The sequence below is a fragment of the Balearica regulorum genome, chromosome 3 (assembly GCF_011004875.1).
Source record: "Balearica regulorum gibbericeps isolate bBalReg1 chromosome 3, bBalReg1.pri, whole genome shotgun sequence".
NCBI classification, from domain to species: Eukaryota; Metazoa; Chordata; class Aves; order Gruiformes; family Gruidae; genus Balearica; species Balearica regulorum.
The window spans coordinates 115,101,969-115,122,353 of NC_046186.1; the positions used below are offsets into that span (position 1 = coordinate 115,101,969).

Below are 20,385 nucleotides of genomic sequence, written 5' to 3' on the forward strand. Positions count from 1 at the left end.
GACCAGTTTGTTTGTCTAAAAGAAAGGCAGAACATACCAACCCAAACTGGAACTTAAGAAAAAAAAATAAATAGAAAAGTCTTTGAAAGGTGATAATTACTGTTTTGGTAAATTGCTCTAACTCTTCCACGCGTGACTGTGCTGTTTAAAAATCTATCAACCAATTTACTTAGCTAGTTGATGACAGGGGAAAAAAAAAAAAGAGAGAGCGCGCCTTGCAAAAGGTAGCAGCCTGCTGATCGCAGATAAAGGCGGTTTATTGGCGGCCAGCCTGTCCTGCCTGCACAGGCAGCGTGTGGGCAGCGCTGGCGTCTGGAGGTGCTGACCGTTATAATGTTCAGTGATGTGGAGACAGTGTCCTCTTAGCCAACCGCTAAAATGGAGGCATACGCAGCTGAATAGCCTTTTGGAGTGTTACGGCACTTCACGTGGAACACATGAATGACCGAGGGTGGTAAAAAAAGGCATACTTTCTTTTTCCCCCCTCTTTAGCCGTAGAGATAAGAACGAGAGAGTTAAAGTGCCGCCTTCTTCCAGCTAGAAAGTGTTCCTTTCTTTCCACTGCCGAGACTGCTCCGACCAAGAAAGGCCTGAAATCCTTGCCTAATAGGGCAAAGAAAATATAGGTTACTGGGTTTGCTTTAACCTGCGCACATGGGAAGGCATTTTGGCTGTCTGAGAGCCGGCCGGCTTGTGTAAACAAGGTGCTGCATTTCAGAGCCTGATTTTTACCACGGCCGAGTGGCGGGATGCCTTACTTTCAGCTACCTTTCCTCTCGCTCCTTTCTTTTCTTTCCCCCCCCCCCCCCCCAAGATTTAATGCCTCCTTAGAAAAGATAAGTTCATTTTTGCGCACCTTGGGGTGGTGTGTTCATTTTCTGCCCAAGAAATGGATCTTCTTTTGGATTTTGTACATCTTGATTTATTCTTGGCTTATAGTTTGAAGTGGGTGCTCTTCTAAAAGGATTTATGCATAGGTTCACTATTTTTGTAGTTATGGTTTATATGATAAGCTTTTTATATTTAAAATCAATATGTAATCCTGTGGAGGAGCTTATCCTCTAAAACCCCATTTGTAAATCTATTTTAGCTTTGTTACACCGCACAGCCACAGTATTCCATAGATTGATTAGGTTCAGCAGCAGAATCCTATCAAATGGCCTGCTCTGATGATGATGCAAACTCTTTCAGGATTGCTAGTTGACTGGAACTAAAGATAAGACCTGACTGCAATCCCCCAATGTGCTCTTTACAAAACTAGTGTTAATTTTCATCAAAGTGCCGGGCTTATTTATTATAGTGGCGAGGTTGAAGGTTTTACTACGAGAACTTTCGACCATTTCTATTAAAACATTTCTATGGGAACCAGCCGCCTGTTTGCTCAAAGTAATTATCAGTTTAAGCAGTGGGGGGAAAAAAAAGACAATATGAAGTCAATGAAGATGAATAATTGAAAACATTTCTACTTTAACGTGAATTTAGCAAACTCTGTCATTTTAAACTGCCCGTCATGAGCGGTGGCATGGGGGGCTGTAGCTTTCAACACTTTTAGCTCATATACAGCCTTAGAGCTTAATCCTATTTTTGTCCAGAGTGTAGCTTTTATAACAGTATTATTCTGAAATCTTCAAATTAATCACAGTCTATATTGTAGCTTCCCAGAGCTGCAGTCAGCCGGGGTAACTATATGTGACAGGTGTTATAGGTAATCCTAGCTTAAAAGGCACAACAGGTAGAAATCAAACTTGAACACAGTTGCTTTTTCAGAGGGATGCTTCCCGAAACTGCTGCCCAGCCGTATTTTGCTGGATAAAACAAAATTGCAATGTAATTACATATAAAACATTATTTAAATACTTTGCACCAGTTTGTCTTTTAACCAATTGCTACTTGATGGTATTTATTTGGGGCAGGTGGGGAGTCAGACTCCTTTTCTAGGCAACAAAGTAAAAATCCAAGGGAGTATTTCTGCCAGCAAGTTTTCCTGTGGTGTATTTCAAACACGAATAATAAGCAAATGCAGAAACAACAACAACAAAAAAAGTTTTGTTCCATGAAGTCCTGATAGGACATTATTTACCACACAGGCCTACAAGATGGGGCGACAAAAACCCGTAGGTCTTAGAAAGGGACTTAACAGAGAAAAATAGTAGTGAAGGACTGAGCGAAACCTGTACTGAAATATTTTGACTGATGTTTGCTCTTCCAAAAGCTAAAATTGCTGCTGAAACTGGAGAAATAGAGGGTGAAGAAGAAAAAAAAAGAAAAAAAAAGAAAAAAAAAGAAAAGAAAACGGCTTTAAAAATAAAAGTTTTGCAATTAAGTGAAAATCATCAAAATTGCAAAATAATTAAATCGAGTCCAGGTAGAGACGGGGGTTTTCAGGTCCTTTTTTCATCCAGAGCTTCATGTGCCCAGATGTGCCGGGGAGCCTGAGTCTTGGCACAATTAATCAGCAGAAGCCGGGGGAAAGTTAACCTGAAAGTTGGGGGCCACGTCTCGGGGTGGGGTGAGGGGGAGCAAACACCCGTGAAATTCTCTGCCGTGTCTTTCTCCTCCTTTTCTGCCCGGCTCACCGCTGTTGCCCTACGAAGGATGGTTTTGTCACGCTGAGATTGCATTGCGCGTACAGGGGCTTGATTTGTGCGGGTAAAACCCTCCGGTTTGGGGAGCTCTGACTTGCAGAGGTGCAGAGCGGTGTGTTTTAAACGAGTTGAACTGAAGCAGCCTTCCCAAGAGGAGCGAAAGGGCAAGCAGCGGTGGAAATCGGGAGACCGAGTTGAAAATTAGCACCTAAAAGGCTTCTCCCCAAATTAAAGCAAAGCAGCTTTATTGCAGGAGAAATGTCAGATTATCAGTAATTCTGGCTGGTAAGTGAAGTTCTGTGTACACCTGGAAATCATTTCCTTAACTACGGTGGAGGGGAACAACACATTTAAAAAAGAGGGAAAGAAAGAGAAAGAAAAAAAAAAGGAAAAGAAAGGAAAAAAAAAAAAAAAAAGAAAAACTCCCGGAAAGTTTCGGCCGAGCCCTGCCGGGCCGGTGCTCCGGGAAGGGCTCTGGTGCTGCTGCACCGAATCCCTCCCGGTTTGCGAGACACGGCTGTGCGTGTTCGCCTCCCCTGCGTGTGTCTGCACACACGTGTCGGCATGGGTTTTCCCTGCGTGCGTGCGGACCCGTAACTCGCCTGTGAGCCCGTGCGCGCAGGCAGAAGGCGAGGGCGCGATAAAAGTGGTTACACATTCCTGCCTTTCTGCCGCTTTATTGCATGATGATGCATCTAATTTTTAATTTGTAAATACAAGGCTGAATTCCCTCTAGCACCACTTGCTTTCATAAAGCTTCTGAGCAGTTTGCTGTCTTGAATAAATTTGGCTTTGGAGGGGGGTCAGGGGGATTTGAACCACCGCATTCTTGCGGGGTTTGTGAAGATTCACATGGTAACCGGTGGTGAGCATTGTTCGGGTTATCTGAATAAGCACCAGCCATGTGAGTTTTAACATGATCGCCCAGGGCAATAGAGAGCGCGGGGAGAAAGCCAAAAGGACTGCACCCGCTCTCCCCTTCGCCTTCGGGAAGCGCGGCCGAGGAGGAGGAGGAAGAGGAGGAGGACGCTGCCGGGCCGGTGGCGATGGCTTCTCCCGGTGCTTTTTTTTTTTTTTTTTCTTCTTCTTCTTTTTGAGCCGGCGTCCTCTTTTCCTCCCGCTCCTCATTTGTCCTGCTATCTCCCTCATCATCTACTGCTCCTGCTTTTCATTGTTTACCTTCTTAATGAGGGAGGCGGGGAAGGCTGGGGCTTGACTGACAGCGACAAGCCCTTACGGTCTGGCTGGAGAGCCGGAGGCTGCGGGGCGGCCCCGAGGGGCTGCGGCGTGCGGGGCCGTGCGGGGCCGTGCGGGGCCGGGGGCTCCGCCGGGCCGGGGAGCGGCGAGAAAAATCCCTTTGGGAAAAGCGAGGCGGCCCCGTCCTCCGCTGCCTGCCAGCGCCGGGGGTGAAGGGGCCTCGCGATATTATGTAGCAAGTGTATTTTTACTTCAAAGGGGAAAATGCTAATTAACTGATACCTGCTTTTAAAGTTACTGCGAAGCATATGGTGCCCAGTGTGAGATTCCTCCAGCTGCTAAGGGCAAGCGAGGAATTAGCAAAGAAGAGCCGGGTTGCAGGGAAACGGGCTTTCCTCCTAGGAGGGGAAACTTGGTAAATGTCGGGGCCCGTCCAGGAAAAACAGTCGTGGAAAAAAAAAAAAAACCAAACCAACCAACCAACCAAAAAAACCCAAACCCAAACGACCCTAAAGTCGCTGCTGAGCTCCCCCAAGCCAGGCGGGCAGGGAGGCAAAACGCCCGTGGGCTGCGCCTGTCCCCGCGGTAGCTAGCGCTGGGGATAGCGGCAGCGCTCCGCGGGCCGGGATGTGCCGGGCCGGGATGTGCCGGGCCGGGCCGGGGCTGGGCTCCCCGCCGCAGCGGCCCCACGTCCCGGTGTGGCTGGCTGCGCCCCGGCGGTGGCGGCCGCGGCGTCTCAGCGCTGTTTTTGTTTTGGTTTTCTCTCGCAGACTGGCAGAAGACCGAGGCGCAGAAGAGGCGAGAGCAGCTTTTGCTGGACGAACTCGTTATTCTCGTTAACAAACGGGACGCGCTGGTCAGGGACCTGGACGCCCAGGAGAAGCAGTGAGTCGGGCGAAGGTGGTGGTGGGGGCTGTCCCCGCCACGGCCCCCACGGAAAGTTTGGGCCGAGTCCGCGGGAGCCGTGGCCGTGGTTGGGGGGAGTTCGGCGCGGCCGCGGAGGTGAGCGGGACGGGCGCGCATCCCGCGCAGCCCCTCACCGCGCTTCTCGCCGCCTCTTTCCGCAGGGCCGAGGAAGAGGACGAGCATTTGGAGAGGACCCTCGAGCAAAACAAAGGCAAGATGGCCAAGAAGGAAGAGAAATGCGTCCTCCAGTGAGCGGCCTTCCCGCAGCCATGGCAAAATCGCAGCGCGGCTCTTTCTTACGTTTTTAAAATGCCGACATGAGACTGGAAAAAAAAATGTTTTGGAAAAAAAAAATAAACTTGTTTCCATTTTCTTAGGCCAGATCTAGGCTTCGCGGGGCCCCGCTCCGTTGTTTTTTGGTTTCCATTCAAGCGAACTCGCGTTGTACCATGTGGGCTCAGCTCTCCTGCCGAAAGGGTTTGAAATGAAATCGCCGAGACCCCGGCCGTGCGGGCGATGCTGGAGATGTGCGGAAGGAGCAGAAGAAATAAAGTCTGTCCTGGTTTCTGTAGCTGGAGGAGGGCTGAGTTTTGAAATAAATACGTTTTTGTCGTAATAGGATTAGAGAGGGGGATATAGGAAAAAAAATTCATTGGGAATGGTTTCATCTAGTCCTGCCATATGTAATACTTAATAAACTACCTACATTTTATAGTTAGGTCAGATCCACCCCAGTTATTATTAAAAATGTGCTGTATTTACCAGTGGTTTTTTTTTTCAGGAGTTTTACATTTCCCCGGGAGTAGAGCTGAGCTGCTCTGGTTTACTCGGGGGGTTTCTCCCTCAGAGCGCAAAGCCCGGGGAGCGGCTGCGAGCGGGGCGGCCCGGGGCAGAGCCCGGCACGGCACGGCACGGCACGGCGCAGCCCGGCCCGGGGCAGCCCGGCGCTTCCCACCCAGTCCGGCCCCCCGCGGCCCCGGGCCGCGCCGCCGCTCCGCGTTATTTATTGCGCCCGGGCCGCGTCCCCCCGCCGCGCCCCGCCACCCCGCCCCGTCCGTGTGCCCCCACGCGTGTCCCGCGCTCGCATCGTCCCTTCGTGGAACTCGTCTCGTTTATTTATTACAATATGGAGTCATATATTAAATTTTCAATAAAGCCGAATCTTTCTTACCGTAACTGCCGCTTTCCTCTTTACCTGGGAAACTCCCTCCGTCGCTCCCTTCCTCCCTCCTCCCTCTCTCCGCCGGCCCGGGAGGGGGCCCGGGAAGGGCCCGACTCCGCGGGGGGCAGCGGTGCTCCGCCGCCCCGGCCGCCGCCGCTTCCTCAACGCAACGAAAGCCACTAGAGAGAAAAGTTTTTCGTTTGTTTTTAATAAAACGCAACTCGGGGAGGGGGAGGTCAAACTTTTCCCTGCGGGGCGATGCCGCCCGCCGGCCGGCGCGGGGGATGCGCGGCCAAAGCCCCGCTGCGGGCGCGCAAGGAGCGCTAACCGCAGGGAGCTGAGCGGGCGGCGGGGACGGAGGGAGCCCAAACCCCACGGAGACGAGGCTGCCGTCCCGGGAGAGACCCACCCCAGCCCGGCATCGCCGGCGGCTCCAGGCGCGACTACGACCCGCTCCTTGCCGCGCCCTCCCGCTCCCACCAAAAAAAAACCCCAAACCCACCCCGTGGAGGAAGGAAGCGCCCGGCCTTGTGCGAGCGGCCGCCGGTGCCCGAGGCCGTGCCGGATCGGGGCTGGGGGCCTGGGGGCTGCCCCAGTGCCCGCCGGTGGGTTTGGCCCCGTGAGAAGTTGAGGAGGATGCGCGGAGCGCCTTGCCGCCAGGAGGGCAGGGGCGGCGGGCAGCCGGCTCCGTCGTGCCCCTCTGCGCGCTTGCAAAAACACAGGGGCTGGCGACTGGGGGGGAGACACGCTCCGAGGGCTCCGCGGCCGCGGAGGCTCGGGAGGGGAGAGGGCGGCCAAGCCCACGGCGCAGCCTGCCCGGCCGGGCGCCGAAAGCTGCTGAGCCCCGAAGGCTGGGGCTGTCCCCGGGGTCAAGGGGGGGCCGCGGGCACGGGCGGGCATCCCCCCCCGGGGGGCCGGTGCTTCTCTGTCTTTTAATGCGAAAAAAGTAACTCAGCCACCTTGTTGCGGGAAAAAGAACAGTGTGTTCCCCCGCTTCCGCCCCCCAGCCCGGGAACCGGCCGCAAGAGCCCCCCAGCCCCAGGCCAGCCCGACCTGCCCAAGCTGCCCCTGCCCTTCCCTTCCCCGCCGCCGGGGCCGAGGGGGACTCGCAGCCCAGCCCCCTACCCGCCCGCAGCCCCCGCCTGGCCACCGAACTTACCTGGGGGCAGCGCGGAGGGTGCAGGCTCCGTCCGGCGGAGGGAAGAGGGGGGTCGGGGGGGACCGGGACCGTCACCCCGGGGGGCGGCGAGCCCCGCGCCCGCCCTGCCCGCAGCCCCCGGCCGAGCCTGCGGGGAGGCGCCCACAATTGGGGATTGGGCAACCGAGGTGGTTGCGGGGGGGGGGGGAGGGGGCACGGATACCCCCCCAGTGTCGGGGGGGCAACCCCAAGGGGCGGCTGCTGCCCGCTGCCCGCCAGGACCGGGGATGCCCCGGAGGGGCGAAGTGATGGGAAGGCGGCGGGGGGGAGCGCAGACCGGCCCGGGAAGTGCCCTGATGGGACCGGTGCAAAACAGGGGGGGGCTGGAGGGGGGGGGGGGAATTGCGCCCCCCAAACCCTTCCTCCTCCCTCCTCCTCCTCACTTTGCTTTTTGTGAATGGGCCGCGGCGCCTTTGTTGCCGGGAGAAGTGCCCGTGTCGCTGACTTTTGTGGACGAGCGGAGGAGCTTGTAAACCTCCTTTTCTCTCCCCCCCCCTTGGCCCAGCGTCTCCCTCCCGCCCGGATTAGACGGTTCCCTCCTCGCCTGGGAAAAAGAGGGAAAGGAAGAAAAAAAAAAACAAAATGAGGAGGGGGGAGAAGGAAAACCGCGCTTTGGTCGGGGCCGGCGGGCAGCGCCTTTGAACATTAGCTCGCTTTCAGCTCCAACTGCAATTAGAGAGAGTTGATTTGGGGAGACTAACAAAAGCCGCGCACCGAAGCCCTCCTTAGAGGTCCGGGGCCGCTCCGCCGCCTGCGCGGCTTGCAGCGCCCCACTCCGCGCCCCGACCCCGCCGCTCCGCGCCGGCCCCGCGCTGCTCCTCTTTCGCCTCCGCCGCGGGCAACGAGTCGGGCTGCGCGGAGCGGCGCGGAGCGGCGCGGAGCGCTGGGTGCCGTTGCACCCCCCCCGCCACTCTCTCCGCCGCCCCTGGGCCGCCCCTGCGCGCTCGCCCCCCGCGGCGTGGAGCAGCCCCTGAATTTAGGACACGCGGGGAAAGGTGCGGCCGCTGCTTTTTTATTATTTTAAAGCACAAAGTTTGGGCGAGCCTTCGGAGATGGGGCGGGGGGGGGTGGGGTGGTGGTGGCCGGGACCCCGCTCACCCGCGCTCCCCACACCGCCTTCCCCTCCGGGAGCGCCCTCCGCGCCGGCGCAGGCGCCGGCCGAAACTTTTCCGCGGTGCCCTCGGACGGCGGGGGCGCGGAGCGGAACAGGAGGTTTGCCAACGGAGGGGGCAGAGCTGCGCGCGAGCGGAGCGGATCCCCTCCGCACAACTTCTCTAACGATTCCCACCCCGCCATTCCCTGCGCGGAGGTTGCGCGGAGTCCTGCGCACCCACCCCCTTGCTCCCCCGGCCAGCTCTCCTCCGCACCGCCGGGGCCGGGCCGCGCGCGTCGGCTCCCGGTGCGCAGAGGAGCGCGGAGGAGCGCGGAGCGGCGCGGGGCGGGCGGGGGGGGGGCGCGGAGGGAGCCGGCGCCCTGCGCTGCCATTGCCCGGGCGGCTGTCAGTCAGGCGGGGAGCGGCCGGGGATTGGCGCCGGGCTGGTTACGCAGATGCTTTGCGCGCACATACAAGGGTAGGGCCGGGGGTAGGTGATCAATCCTCATCAGGGCCGCGGCTCCATCGCCCCGACAGCGCGGGCCGCCGGCAAGGTAACGCGAGGCGCCCCGACAAGTTGGGGGTGCGCTGCTCGGCTTCGGGCATCGTGTCCCCCCGGCCCCCCCCGGCCCTCCTCCCCCCACCCCGCCTCTCACCTGCCTGACCCCCCCACGCCCGCCCCCTCCGCGCCCCCCGCCTGCTCCGCCCTGCGCGCAGCCCCCGCCGCGGCGGTCGCTCCGCAGGTGGCCGCGCAGGTGAGGCGAGCGGGGGCGGCGGGCACCGCGCTCCCCGACGGGGCGGGCGGCGGCGGGACGGAGCGGGCCCGCGGCACCCGCACCAAGGGTGCGTGTGTGTGTGTGTGTGTGTGCGCGGGGGTGGGCACGGGCGGGCCGGGGCTTCCCCGGGATTTTCCTTTCGCTCTTCTTTTTTTCCCTTTATTTCCCGCTTTCTCCCCTCTCGCCGCCCGGGACGGTCCCGCTCCGCCGCGCTCCCCGGCAAAGTTATGCAACGCCGGGTCACGGTGCTGCCGCTCGACCTGCGCCCGGCCCCGGCCCGCCGGGGGGTGCCCCTCACCCCCGCCCAAAACTTACCACCCCCGCGGGCCGAGATGCCCGCGATGCAGCCGGGGGAGGTGGGGGGGTCCTGGCCTCGGCAGCGGGGGCCGCCCCCGGGGCTCGGCGAGGCCGCCCGGGGTCTCTCCGCCCCTTCCTCCTCTCCGCGTTTATCTGCTGCTTTTTGCCACCGAGCCCGGCCGCTGCCTCCCGAGCCGGCGGCCGCGAGGTCCCGCGTGTCCCCCCCGGCTCTGCCGGAGTCCCCCAGCCCCGGGACAGGCCCCGCTGCCGTCCCGGCCCGGGCTGCCGGCGTCTGCCGCCCGCTCGGGTGCCAGCGCTCTCCCTTTTCCTTTTTCCCTTTTTAACTCTTATCCATTTCTAATTAAAACGTCCCCGTCTGCTCGCTTTTAAATTAATTATACTTCCCTCCTCTGGTACCTCCTTTTGATTCCTAATCCAATTATCTTTTTAAATAATTGCTTTATCTCTCCCCATCGCCGGGCACTGTTGCCTCTCGGCACTTGCACGCAACTCGCTTTCGTTTAAAATAAAATAAAACAATAATACTAATAAAATTTACAATTACAGGCCGCCTGCCCAGTGCCCCCGCGCCGGGGTACGCGCAGCCCCGCGGCCGCCCAGCGCCCGGGGCGCCCCTCGGCAGGACTCGAAGCGGCCGGACCCCTAACCCGCCTCTCTCCGCTCTCTCCCCAGGCGCTCCGGCCTCGCCTCTGCGCGGGGAAGAAATCTGCCTTTTTGTTTCCCGATCCTCGTTGTTGTTTTAATTTTTTCTTCTTCTTTTTTTTTTTTTTTTTTTTCTTCCCCCTCCCTTTGCCTGCGATCGCTTGAGGACCTCACAGCGGTGACGGTGGGACGGAACGAAAAAAACTCCTTTTACGCCGATTTTGTGCTCAGTTTTTAAATTGTTGGCTTTTAATTTTTTGCCTCTTGTTTGGGGCTTTTTCGGGGATTCTTTTCGTTGGGGCTTTTTTTTTTCCCCATCCTTTTCCCCCCTCCCCACCCCATACTTTTTTTTTTTTAATTTTTTTTTTTTTTTCTGCGGGACTTTGGAGGAAACCTGCCCAGCTTTTAGCATGATGTCTTACCTTAAACAGCCCCCTTACGGCATGAACGGGCTGGGGCTGACGGGCCCCGCCATGGACCTGCTGCATCCCTCCGTAGGGTACCCGGGTGAGTGCCCCGCACCGCGGCCCTCTCGCCATCCCCCTCATCACTCACCCATGCCCCGGCGGGTGCCTGCCCGGGAGCAAGCGGAGGTGGGAAGAGATTCGTTTCAGGCAGGTTTGGATGAGCCCATGGGGCCGTACAGTTTGGGGTGGGCTGTGGGGTCGGTGCCCCCATTTGCTTGCACCCCTGGCTGGGGAGAGCAAGGTGTGGGGGGGGCCAATGCTGTTTCCAGCTGAATGTCCCTGGGGCTTCTTTATTTCCGTGGGGATTTTTAAGGAGAAAAAAGCTTTAAAAAAAAAAAAAAGATTTATTTCAACACAACGAAATCTCTCCATTGCTCCCGCCAGGGCCAGGCCTGACCCTTCCCCAGCCCTGTGCCGCTCGCCCTGCCCGCAGCAGGGCAGGGTCTGACCCCGGTAGGCAGTGCCCGGCTGCTGTGGGGCTGGGATGTTCGGGGAGCACTGCTGCTCTTTGGGGTCAGAAGCGGGAATGTTTCTCAGGCGCCTGCCCTAGGGATGTTGGGGCTCCCACCACGCCGAGGGAGGGTGCGGGAGGTGCGCAGGGACCCAGTGTGACCAGCGTGGTGGTGCTCGCCCCCAGCCACCCCGCGGAAACAGCGGCGGGAGCGCACTACCTTCACCCGCTCGCAGCTGGACGTGCTGGAAGCACTCTTTGCTAAGACCCGCTACCCTGACATCTTCATGCGGGAGGAGGTCGCCCTGAAGATTAACCTGCCCGAATCAAGAGTCCAGGTACTGAACCTGCGTGGGGGGGAGATCCTGCGCTGTCGTGGGTTGGGGGGATGTGGGAGCACCCTGATTTGGCTAGTGCAACTCGGACCTGGCTCTCCATCCACACTCGTCCCTGTTTCCTTGGGACTGGGATGCTCATGAGTGTCCGGCCACTTGTCTGTCCCACCGTGGAGGCATCCAGGCAAAGGGGGGGCTTTTATTTTTCTTTTTTACCCTTTTTTTATTCATTTTATTTTTATTAATATTTTTCTGTCCCCCTCCACCTGCCTTAGGGTGTAGCAGCCCTGCTGCCTGGGTGCTTCCTGGGGTGCTCCCTCTTGCACTGCTCCCCAAATGATGATGCCCGGCAGGGTGGGATATGCAGGCAGCAACCCACTCGGGATCCATCCCCCAAAACCGTATTTTGTCGCGACGCCGGGGACATGCACAAGCTGGGACACCCCAGCTGCCTGGCCCTGGACATACTTGCTTGGGACGGGATGCGGGGTGGCCCAGGTGCCAGACAGGGCGGGCTTTTTTTTTTTTTTGGGGTGTGGGGGCGTGCGGTGCTAATGGCTGGGCGTGGGTGCTGGGAGAACTGGTGCTGGGATGAGGTTGATTGGGTGCTCCCAGGGTGAGGAGGGGCAGCAGGGTGAGCGGTATGTCCCGCTTGCCCCACCACCCCTCCTTGCCCCACCACTCATCGCCCTGCACCCCATTTTCTCGCTCCAGGTCTGGTTCAAGAACCGCCGTGCCAAGTGCCGGCAGCAGCAACAGAGCGGCGGCGGGGCCAAGAGCCGTCCGGCCAAGAAGAAATCCTCACCGGCTCGCGAGAGCTCGGGTTCGGAGAGCAGTGGGCAGTTCACGCCACCAGCAGCAGCCTCCAGCTCAGCCTCTTCTTCCTCCTCCAGCTCGACCTCATCAGCCCCGGCAGGCGCCCCAGCATCTCTCAGCACCCCAGCATCGTCCATCTGGAGCCCAGCTTCCATCTCTCCGGGTGCGGCAGGGGTGACCGTGCCCGAGCCCCTGCCACCGGCCGCCGCATCCTGCATGCAACGGGCCGGCCCCGCCGCCGCCGCCTCCGCCAGCTACCCTGTCTCCTACGGCCAAGGTGGGGGGTACGGGCAGGGTTACCCCGCTCCACCCTCCTCGTCCTATTTCGGAGGTGTGGATTGCAGCTCCTACCTGGCACCCATGCACTCCCACCACCATCCCCACCAGCTCAGCCCCATGGGGCCCTCCTCAGTGCCCGGCCACCACCACCACCACCCGCTGAGCCAGAGCTCGGGCCACCACCACCATCATCACCATCACCACCACCACCAGGGTTACGGCGGCACTGGGCTGCCCTTCAACTCCTCCGACTGCCTGGACTACAAGGAGCCCGCTGCTGCCGCTGCCTCCTGGAAGCTCAACTTCAACTCCCCCGACTGCCTTGACTACAAGGACCAGGCATCCTGGCGCTTCCAGGTCTTGTGAAGGGCTGACCACCGTCCCCCCAAGCCAATATGGACCCCCCCCCCGGCCCGGGGTCTCCCCGCTGCCTCCCGGGCAGGACTCTGGCCCCGGCTCTTCCTTCTCCTCTTCCTCCTCCCCCCTCTTCCTTAGCAGTGGCGATGCCCCGGGGGGGGGGGGGGTCCTGCCACCCCCATCTCTACTGACTGATATTTATTTGCTTCCTGCACCCCTCCAGCGGGTTTATTATAATTATTTTTTTAAACACAACAGAAGAGGAGTTTAAAAAAAAAAAAAAAAAAAAAAAGCCTAGCGTCTCCCCTGCTGCCCCCCTGGGCAGAGGCGCAGGCTGGCTCCTGCCCTGCCGGTGCCCCCCCTCCCTCAACTTCATGCGGGGATCCTCACCCCACCTGGGTGCGGGAGCCCCTGGCTTGCCAGTCCTGTACAGCCTCTTGCCGCTGGGAGCGGCAGGAATGATGTAAATACTAGGTCCGTTCCAGTGACCGTGATTATTTTTAGTTGATGCTGTTGGGTTGGCATTTATCTAGAGTCTAACACAGAACAGAACTTAAAAAAAAAAAAAAAAAGTCTTCCCTAAAATTGAATCTTTCCCCGTTTTGCATCCTCCGTCCATCCTCGAGGGCTCTGTGCAAGCTTGGCCGTGCTGTCGTGGGGCTGGGGCTAGGGCAGTGGGGTGAGGGGGCAGCAGCCTGGGGGGGGTATCCGGAAGGGAGGAAGGGGCTGCCCAGCTGATCCACAACCTGCAGACCAAAAAAACCAAAACTTTTGGGAAAAAATATAAAAAAAAAAAATAAAAAGGAAAGAAAAAGAGGAAAAAAAAAGTTTTGGTTTATTTTTTTGGGGAGGGATGCAGGGGAAAGCAGCTCTGCTTTGGGGTTGGGGGGCATGACTTTTTGGGGGGTATATTTTGGTTTGGTTGGGGGTTTTGTGTTTTGTTGGTTTTTTTTTTTAGGCCCTTCTGTTGGTGCATTTTTATGGGTCTGGGCTGCAGCCCCCGGCTGCCTTCCCTGCCCTGGGCTGGTGCTCTCTGGCAGCTTTGATCCGTAGGGGGAGGGGGACCGTGTATGTGTGATTTTTGATGCCGTAACCCCACACTTACCCCTTCAACTGTAAGGCAAACCCCTCCTCATTCCTTCTCCCCCCACCCCAAATAAAATCCAAACTAATAAATGCCGTGGTGTCCTGTCCTCCTTCCTTCCCTGCCCCTGGCCTCCTCTTCCCTGGGGGGGGTAAGGTGCTGGGAAAGGCTTCCCGGGGGGTCCCAGCAGGATGGGAGGGGTGTGATGAGTTTGCAAGTGCTCTGAAGGGGTGACCCACTGCTGCCTCTGTACGTGTGGGCTCTCGACCTGCTTTTATGTTAATTGACGCCATTAATTGGTTACTGATTTATTGCTGCCTCGCAGTGCTAGCAGGACCCATGAGATGTGCAAATGCTGGCCAAAACAGCAATCCCCCCCCACCCGGTGGGGCAGCCCCACAAACTCAGGACCCACGGGCAGGCCTGGGGGGTGGGGGGGTGCAAGGGCCGCCCAGACATACAGCTACACAGACAGACCTCTGCCCCCCCTGTGCAGGCAGGTGTGTGGAGGGATGCTCAGCACTCGTGCTGCCAGCCCTGCCTCCCAGCATTTCCCTCCTCAGCCACTGCCAGCTGCGATCTAGCTGGGGAAGGGGGGACGAATTATTTCTCATGGTAATCTCCTCTGTTTTTTTTTTTCCACCTGACCTTCCCTGCAGTTGCTGGATGCTGCCCCATGGTGCCGAGGCCGTTCCCACTCCCAGGGGGCCTAGGTGGAGGGGACCACTGGAGTCACTGCTACCCTTCATGTGGCATTGATGCACTGGTGAGAGGGCATCCCCAAATTCTCATCCTTGTCCCTGTGGTCTTGCAGCACTGCTCACTGGAGCTGGGAGCTCTGGGGCCATGCTGTCTGCTCCCATCCCTGGTATCCCCAAGGCACCCTTGGGACAGTGGGGACCATGGTGAGGGGGGGAGAGGCGAGAGGTGTTGAGGCACTGGTGTGCTCCAGGCAGCCACTTTGGGGAGGGTTTGTGCCCCCCCCCCCAGCTTCTCAGCATCCCAGTGGGGTGCAAATGGGTCCGGCAATGTGCTGCTGCAGCTGCTGGGAAATTGGCTGCAGCAGGAAAACCAGCGGGGTCAGCCCCAGGTGCCACTGGCACAAGCCTGTGCTCCTACCAGGGTCACGACCACGGCACAGCGGGGGTGGCCAATGGCCCCCGGCGCTCACACACCGTGTGGCAGGGAGCGATGGGAGAGGACGAGTGCAGCCAAGTCAGTGTTACAGGATTTTTCTTTAAATGGCTCTTTTCCTTGTTATCTCCTTCAGTGCATATACATATATATACACACACACATAAATATATTTAAGCATTTTTTTTTTTTATATAGCCTTACATATAAAATAGTTCTCTTCTGCATGCAGTAGTAGCAAGACATCATACTAAAGGGTGGCTGTACTGACAGTTTGAGAGAGGACTACACGTGCTGGGTCTGGCTGCCACCAGCTTATGCATTTCCAAACTCTTCTTTTAAAGGGAAAAAGTTATCACAGCCCTCCCTGGAGCTGTAAAATAAATAAATCCGTACTGGATACAAAGTGAACCAAAGTGAGATCCTGAGAGACAAGAGCCAGTAGGTGTATAATACACCCCCCCCCCCTCGTCGTTAGACAAAATTTACACACACTTCCTCTTCCTTGAAAGATGCGGTACTTAAGGACATGGGTTTAGTGGTGGACTTGGCAGTATTAGGTTTATGGTTGGACTTGATGATCTTAAAGGTCTTTTCCAACCTAAAAGATTCTATCATTCTGTAAAAAATGTGGTTTATTATAACTCAGTAAATCAGTGCTGCTGAGAGACACATATGAGAGAGGAGATTGAATTTTGCTTCCTTGGGTTCCGTGCCATGGTCCTAAACCTCTTCATCCACCACTCCACAGTGCAGCTGAGTCCAAGATCTGCTTCGGGGTTTGGGTATCTAAGGGGTACCTGTGTCCCTCAGGGCAATCCCCCCCACCCCAACTGGGGCACCCAGCAGCTCCCAGTGCCGCAGCCCAGTGGCTTCTCTCCAGCACAATTTGGGCTGTGGGCATTTTCCAGTCCCATTCGTGCAGACCCGGAGCACGGCAGCAGGGCTGGTCGCTGAGCCTGGCTGGTGGTGGGACCCAGAGGAGACCTTTTCCTGATCACATCAAATAATGGCTTTGCCCTCAATGGCTGGCTTCATTTTTTTTTTTTATTTTTTCGTTGCATTTCTCCCAGCCCTGGAGTTTCTTTGAAGGTTGATAAGCACCACTACAGTGGGAACAGCCAGTTTGCTGGAAAACAACTAAAACTGCATATTTCTTACGGCGTGGTGACTAACCAGTGCAATGTCTGCCGGCAAGCTGTGTGGTCAGGCCCTGTCCTCCCTCCGCTGCCCGTGGGTCGGTGCCAGCAGGGCAGGCGAGATGTGACTTGCACCCATTGGTGGGTGAGCATGGGCTGGGGAGGGTCCTGCCGGGGTTTGGTGGTCCCTAGCACCCTGCCATTTTGCTGGCAGCACACCTGCACCGCTCGGGCTTGGGTGGCGAAGCAAACTTCTCCCACCAATGGCTTCCCTGAGGCTCAAACAGGCATTGCCGCCCCAAGCACAAGTCTTGGCAGGTAAAGTGGCACGCCGCTGCCGCCACACCACTGGCTGCTGGGTGCCCGGATCCAGGATCGCGGGGCTTTTTTGGGCAGCCAGGTTGTGAAACAGCTGCCTGGGTGACTCCATGTCTCATGTCTCAAGCAAGAAGGCTGCTAGGTGCATGGCTACTATTAGTATTTTTTTTAATTTTTAAACAGCATTTGCTGCTGGACCGCGGTGCTGCCAGCGGCCCAGGGGCTGGTGCCACGGTGCCAAGAAGCCGAGTTACCCGGCACAAGCCTGGCGAAGCTCCTGCCTCTCTCCCGAGTGCCAGCAGCTGCCTCCGCATGCGCGTGCCTGCTCCGAAGGCATGTGGTGCTTTCCTGCCTGTAAGTCAAGGGCCAGGGCTTGGCGGGAGGAAAGAGGGGCAGAGGGGGAGAATACTACCCAGCTTGGGCTGTCGTTGATTTTTATGCTCGGTGCTTCATGGACCTGAAACAATTTATGATCTATTTGCTGTTATCAGAGTATTTGCTCTGAGTAGAGTCCCCGCTTTGAAAGCTTTGCTTTTAAACCCTCCGCATGTGGCAGGGAGCTGTGAGAGGCAGTGATTTGAGCACCCTGAGCAGTGCACGGCCATGCAGAGGTGGGCAGAGGCTGGGCAGGGTTGCTCCTGGCTGGGGTGGCTGATGGCCAGTTCGGGTGCAGGACGTGCTTTGGGGATGCAAAGTGTCAGGGCCGAGCATGAATGAAATTATTGAAAAATTACAATTATAAATTAAGTTTCAGGAGATGTACTCACTAACATGACTTTTTATTACAGTTATTTTGTAGACAGCCTTTCTGGCAGGGCGCAAAGAAAACAGATGATTACAGCTAAATAAGGAGCCATCGCACCCGACCATTTGTGGTTTTCCCTCTCTTGACCTCTACGTTAGCCAGTCACTGCTAATTCATGCACTTGGAGTAGCAATTAATGCACATAAAACCCCACATTGGTTCAAACCTGGTTTGAATTTGTCAATAAAAATCTGCTGGTGTAACTCCCAGCCGAGGAACCTGCTATACTGGAGAGCTCTTCTTTCATGTTGTATGGTTGAGCACAAAAAGCTGCGGGAAAGGAGGAGGGTGAAAATGGTCAGAGGGCTGAAGCCTAAAGGAAAACATATGCCTATTTCCAGTTAAATCCCTATTCAACACTTTTTTTTTTTTTTTTTTTCCCCAGGACAGACAGGACTTTTCCAAGAAAGCCATGAGAGGATTTTTTTTTTTCTCATAACGAAAAACTGTGATTTTAGGAAACAGCATTCTGGATCTTATGTACATTTCTAGTATCACTTCCTGTATATTTTTAAGCTGAAATCCTCTTAGCATGCAAAGTAAATAGATTATGATATACTGAAGGATTAAGAATCACTGTCTGGTGTCAGATTAATCCCTCATATAGACCATCACTTGTACTGACAGAAATATGGCTGCAATTCAGCAAAATAGCTGTACGGCGAAGCAACGCATCGCAGCGTCTTATGCAGAACAAGCGCGTGATTGCTGCAGTCCGTCGTTGCACCGTGTGTATTTCAGAAATTAAATTCAAATCTATAGGACATTAAAGGCGCGCTCCCCTCCAAGTGCTGCGCGAAGCACAGCCATTACAGGCACGGCTCTGCGCGGGGAGGCAATGCAGCAGCCTGCTCTGTTTCAAAGCTCTCTTTATTAATTTTTCCCTGTTGAGTGTACAAAAACCTACGCATTGCAGCCGGTTCACTCCCTTCAAACTGCAAAGGAGAAAGTCTCCTTCAAATATAGTCACAGAAAGGCGCCGATTCAGGTAAAGTGCTGAAATTGGCTGGGAGTTTTTCTGATGTGATCAAAATCGCCCATCGTGCAACAGAAGTTCAGCCAGATTTTGGCTCGTAGGGGAAAATGGCTGACCAACAGTGAGCACAAATATTTTATTTTGGTAGATGCAGACTTTTTGTTAATAAAATATTTCTAATGGATTGTGGGTTTGTTTTTTCTTTTATTGTTGGGTTTGGTTGTTTTTTTTTTACACTGTGCTTTTATTTTCAGTTCATTCATTGTTCACATTTGGTCATCGTACAAAACCAATTTCAAGACGTTCACTTGCCAGCTTTGGGTTGCAACCACGCACAGAAAGATCCCCAAAAGATCAAGCTTAACCCACGCATGCTTACAGTAGAGCACAAAAATCTGCAACCATACACGCTGCACCCGATCAAATGGTGGGAAGAAATACCTGTGACGATGCTTGCCCCTCTCTTCACTGTCACAAAAAACTAGAGGGCTGAAACAGGTTACTTTACCTTCTCAGTGCATTTTCTCTTCGTGGTTAGAGGCAGCAGATTAAAATCTGGACTCCAATGGAATGATGTTTAAGAGCCTCCACGTCTTTTTTTCGAGGCAAAATAATGGTTATTCAACTAAGATGATATATCTAGATATGAAAATTGAGAGCATTCTTCGAAAAATGCTGCCGACTGTGAAAGGCTGCTCTTTCACAGAGGTATCCTGAGTGAAGATTTTTATCTGCTGGTATCTCAATAGGACGGTTTTCAGAGCCTTAAGTGGAAATTCAAATCTGCTTCCAAGTGAAGATTGTTAAAATATATAATGCACAGAGAATTACAGACTTTCCCCTCAGAAGTTTATGGATTCTTCCATTAACTACCACCCCCCCCCAAAAAAAAATTTTCAGCGTGGTGTATGTATGGTAAATGTGGATCCGCAAATGCTCGCTTTTTTAGTGTCTTTGAATGACACGATGAAAATGTCACCAAATGGCCCTCCATAAGCAAACAGGGGGCAGTCTGCGCACGGACACATTCGTGCTAATCCAGGAATAATTTGGAGGTCTTCAGGCAGCACTTTTTATAAGCCTGGTACTTCATCTTCTGCTGGTGGTCAGATCCAGGGATGGCTGGAATTTCGCTGAAGGACTTTCTGCGCACCTCGCCACCTCAGCAAGGTTTCCCCTTTGGCAGCGAAGAGGATCACACGCTCAGTCACACCAGCCCGAAGTGCACGACTTTGAGAGACCCGCTGTCTCCGGTCTCCTGTGGCAGGGGAAAGACAGGCAGGATCAGGCAGGGACATGCAATGAGGAATGGAAACACCATCCCAACCCAGGGAGAAAAGAAAATTGCAGACTCTGTCTCAGTTTGGCCTGTGAATGGAGGCTGCAGCCCTAAAGCAGTGGAGACTGCCTCGTCATGCTAGGTAAGGAACTCGTTCCTTTTTTAGGCCCCCTTGCGACCCCTCTTCTCCGCTGCTCTTGGGGAAACCAGGGGCTGCAGCTCCAGGTGGGCACGCGGTGGGGATGCAAGGGTCTGGGAGCTGAGGCTCCACCTGCCTTTGAGCCCCCTTCCCCAGCGCCTGGAAGCTTACTGGCAAAAGTGAAACTTTAGATTTTTTTTGTTACGTTTTAATTAAAACATACTGCGAACACCACAAGGCTGGGTTAATGCCAGCGGGTAGCGAGCCAGGTTTTCAAAGTTACGCGGGGATGGCATTTTGCATTGCTCATACAATGCAAATACATGATTTAAGCACGAATCCCCTTTCTGCGCTCAGTGCCTGTGCAGGGTGGAAACCCCAGCACTCCGGTTTTGCAAAGGATATGACGGTGGGGAGAGTATGTGGCACAAATAGAGGTTATTTCATAACATGGGCTAACGTGCCTGTAAAATGCATGAAATACTTTGCCTTGGAAAGTGCTGTAGTCTAGTGAGTCATTGCTTTCTTTTGAATTACAGATGAGTAGCCAGCGCTTCACGATGCAAAGAAAAAAAAAAACCTAGGCGTGGAGCTGAAAACAAAGGGAAACGTGTGTTTGTCCTGTCTCGGAGGGCAAGAGACACTGGCTGGCGTGGGAAGAGGGGATGGGCTCGGCCCCAGGAGGTGGCTGTCAGGGCTGTGTCAGGCTGCGGGAGCGCTGGCGAGGGCAGACGGACTCGTGTGAGCGACTCCCTGCTCTTTGACTTCAGGAAAGAGAAAAAAAAAAAAATTCCCCTAACACTTGCAGCTTCATAAGGAACCTTTACCAGAGCAGCAGCTCCATCTCATGGCATGTGCATTTCACCACAGAGACAGAGATTACCCTCTGAAACAGCATTCCTGCGTACAACCTCCCTACCTCAGTGTAG

The 20,385-nt window shown here is 55.6% G+C and overlaps 3 protein-coding genes across 13 annotated transcripts in view; 2 read left to right on the forward strand and 1 right to left on the reverse strand.

Moving 5' to 3' along the window:
* The window catches only part of EHBP1 (EH domain binding protein 1), a 382,104-nt gene extending 376,240 nt beyond the window's left edge, over positions 1–5,864 (forward strand). For all 10 annotated transcript variants that reach the window (XM_075749655.1, XM_075749663.1, XM_075749654.1 and 7 more), the window contains 2 exons: positions 4,553–4,667; positions 4,850–5,864. In XM_075749655.1, the coding sequence (XP_075605770.1) occupies positions 4,553–4,667; positions 4,850–4,940 (206 nt within the window). In that variant the 3' untranslated portion in view covers positions 4,941–5,864. The remainder of the gene's footprint in view (positions 1–4,552; positions 4,668–4,849) is intronic.
* Positions 5,865–8,614: 2,750 nt separating this feature from the next.
* OTX1 (orthodenticle homeobox 1) lies at positions 8,615–13,222 on the forward strand. The gene is made up of 4 exons (XM_075750101.1): positions 8,615–8,695; positions 9,908–10,384; positions 10,982–11,133; positions 11,845–13,222. Exons 2-4 carry the CDS (start codon positions 10,288–10,290, stop codon positions 12,589–12,591), a joined length of 996 nt encoding a protein of 331 aa, XP_075606216.1. The 5' UTR covers positions 8,615–8,695; positions 9,908–10,287; the 3' UTR covers positions 12,592–13,222.
* A 4,753-nt stretch (positions 13,223–17,975) lies between these two features.
* Positions 17,976–20,385, reverse strand: part of WDPCP (WD repeat containing planar cell polarity effector) — a 160,307-nt gene continuing 157,897 nt past the window's right edge. Inside the window, exon 22 of one of the 2 annotated variants that reach the window (XM_075749668.1) lies at positions 17,976–19,296. In XM_075749668.1, coding sequence (XP_075605783.1) covers positions 19,246–19,296 — 51 coding nt within the window. In that variant the 3' untranslated portion in view covers positions 17,976–19,245. The remainder of the gene's footprint in view (positions 19,297–20,385) is intronic. The other variant, XM_075749669.1, reaches the window with a different exon arrangement.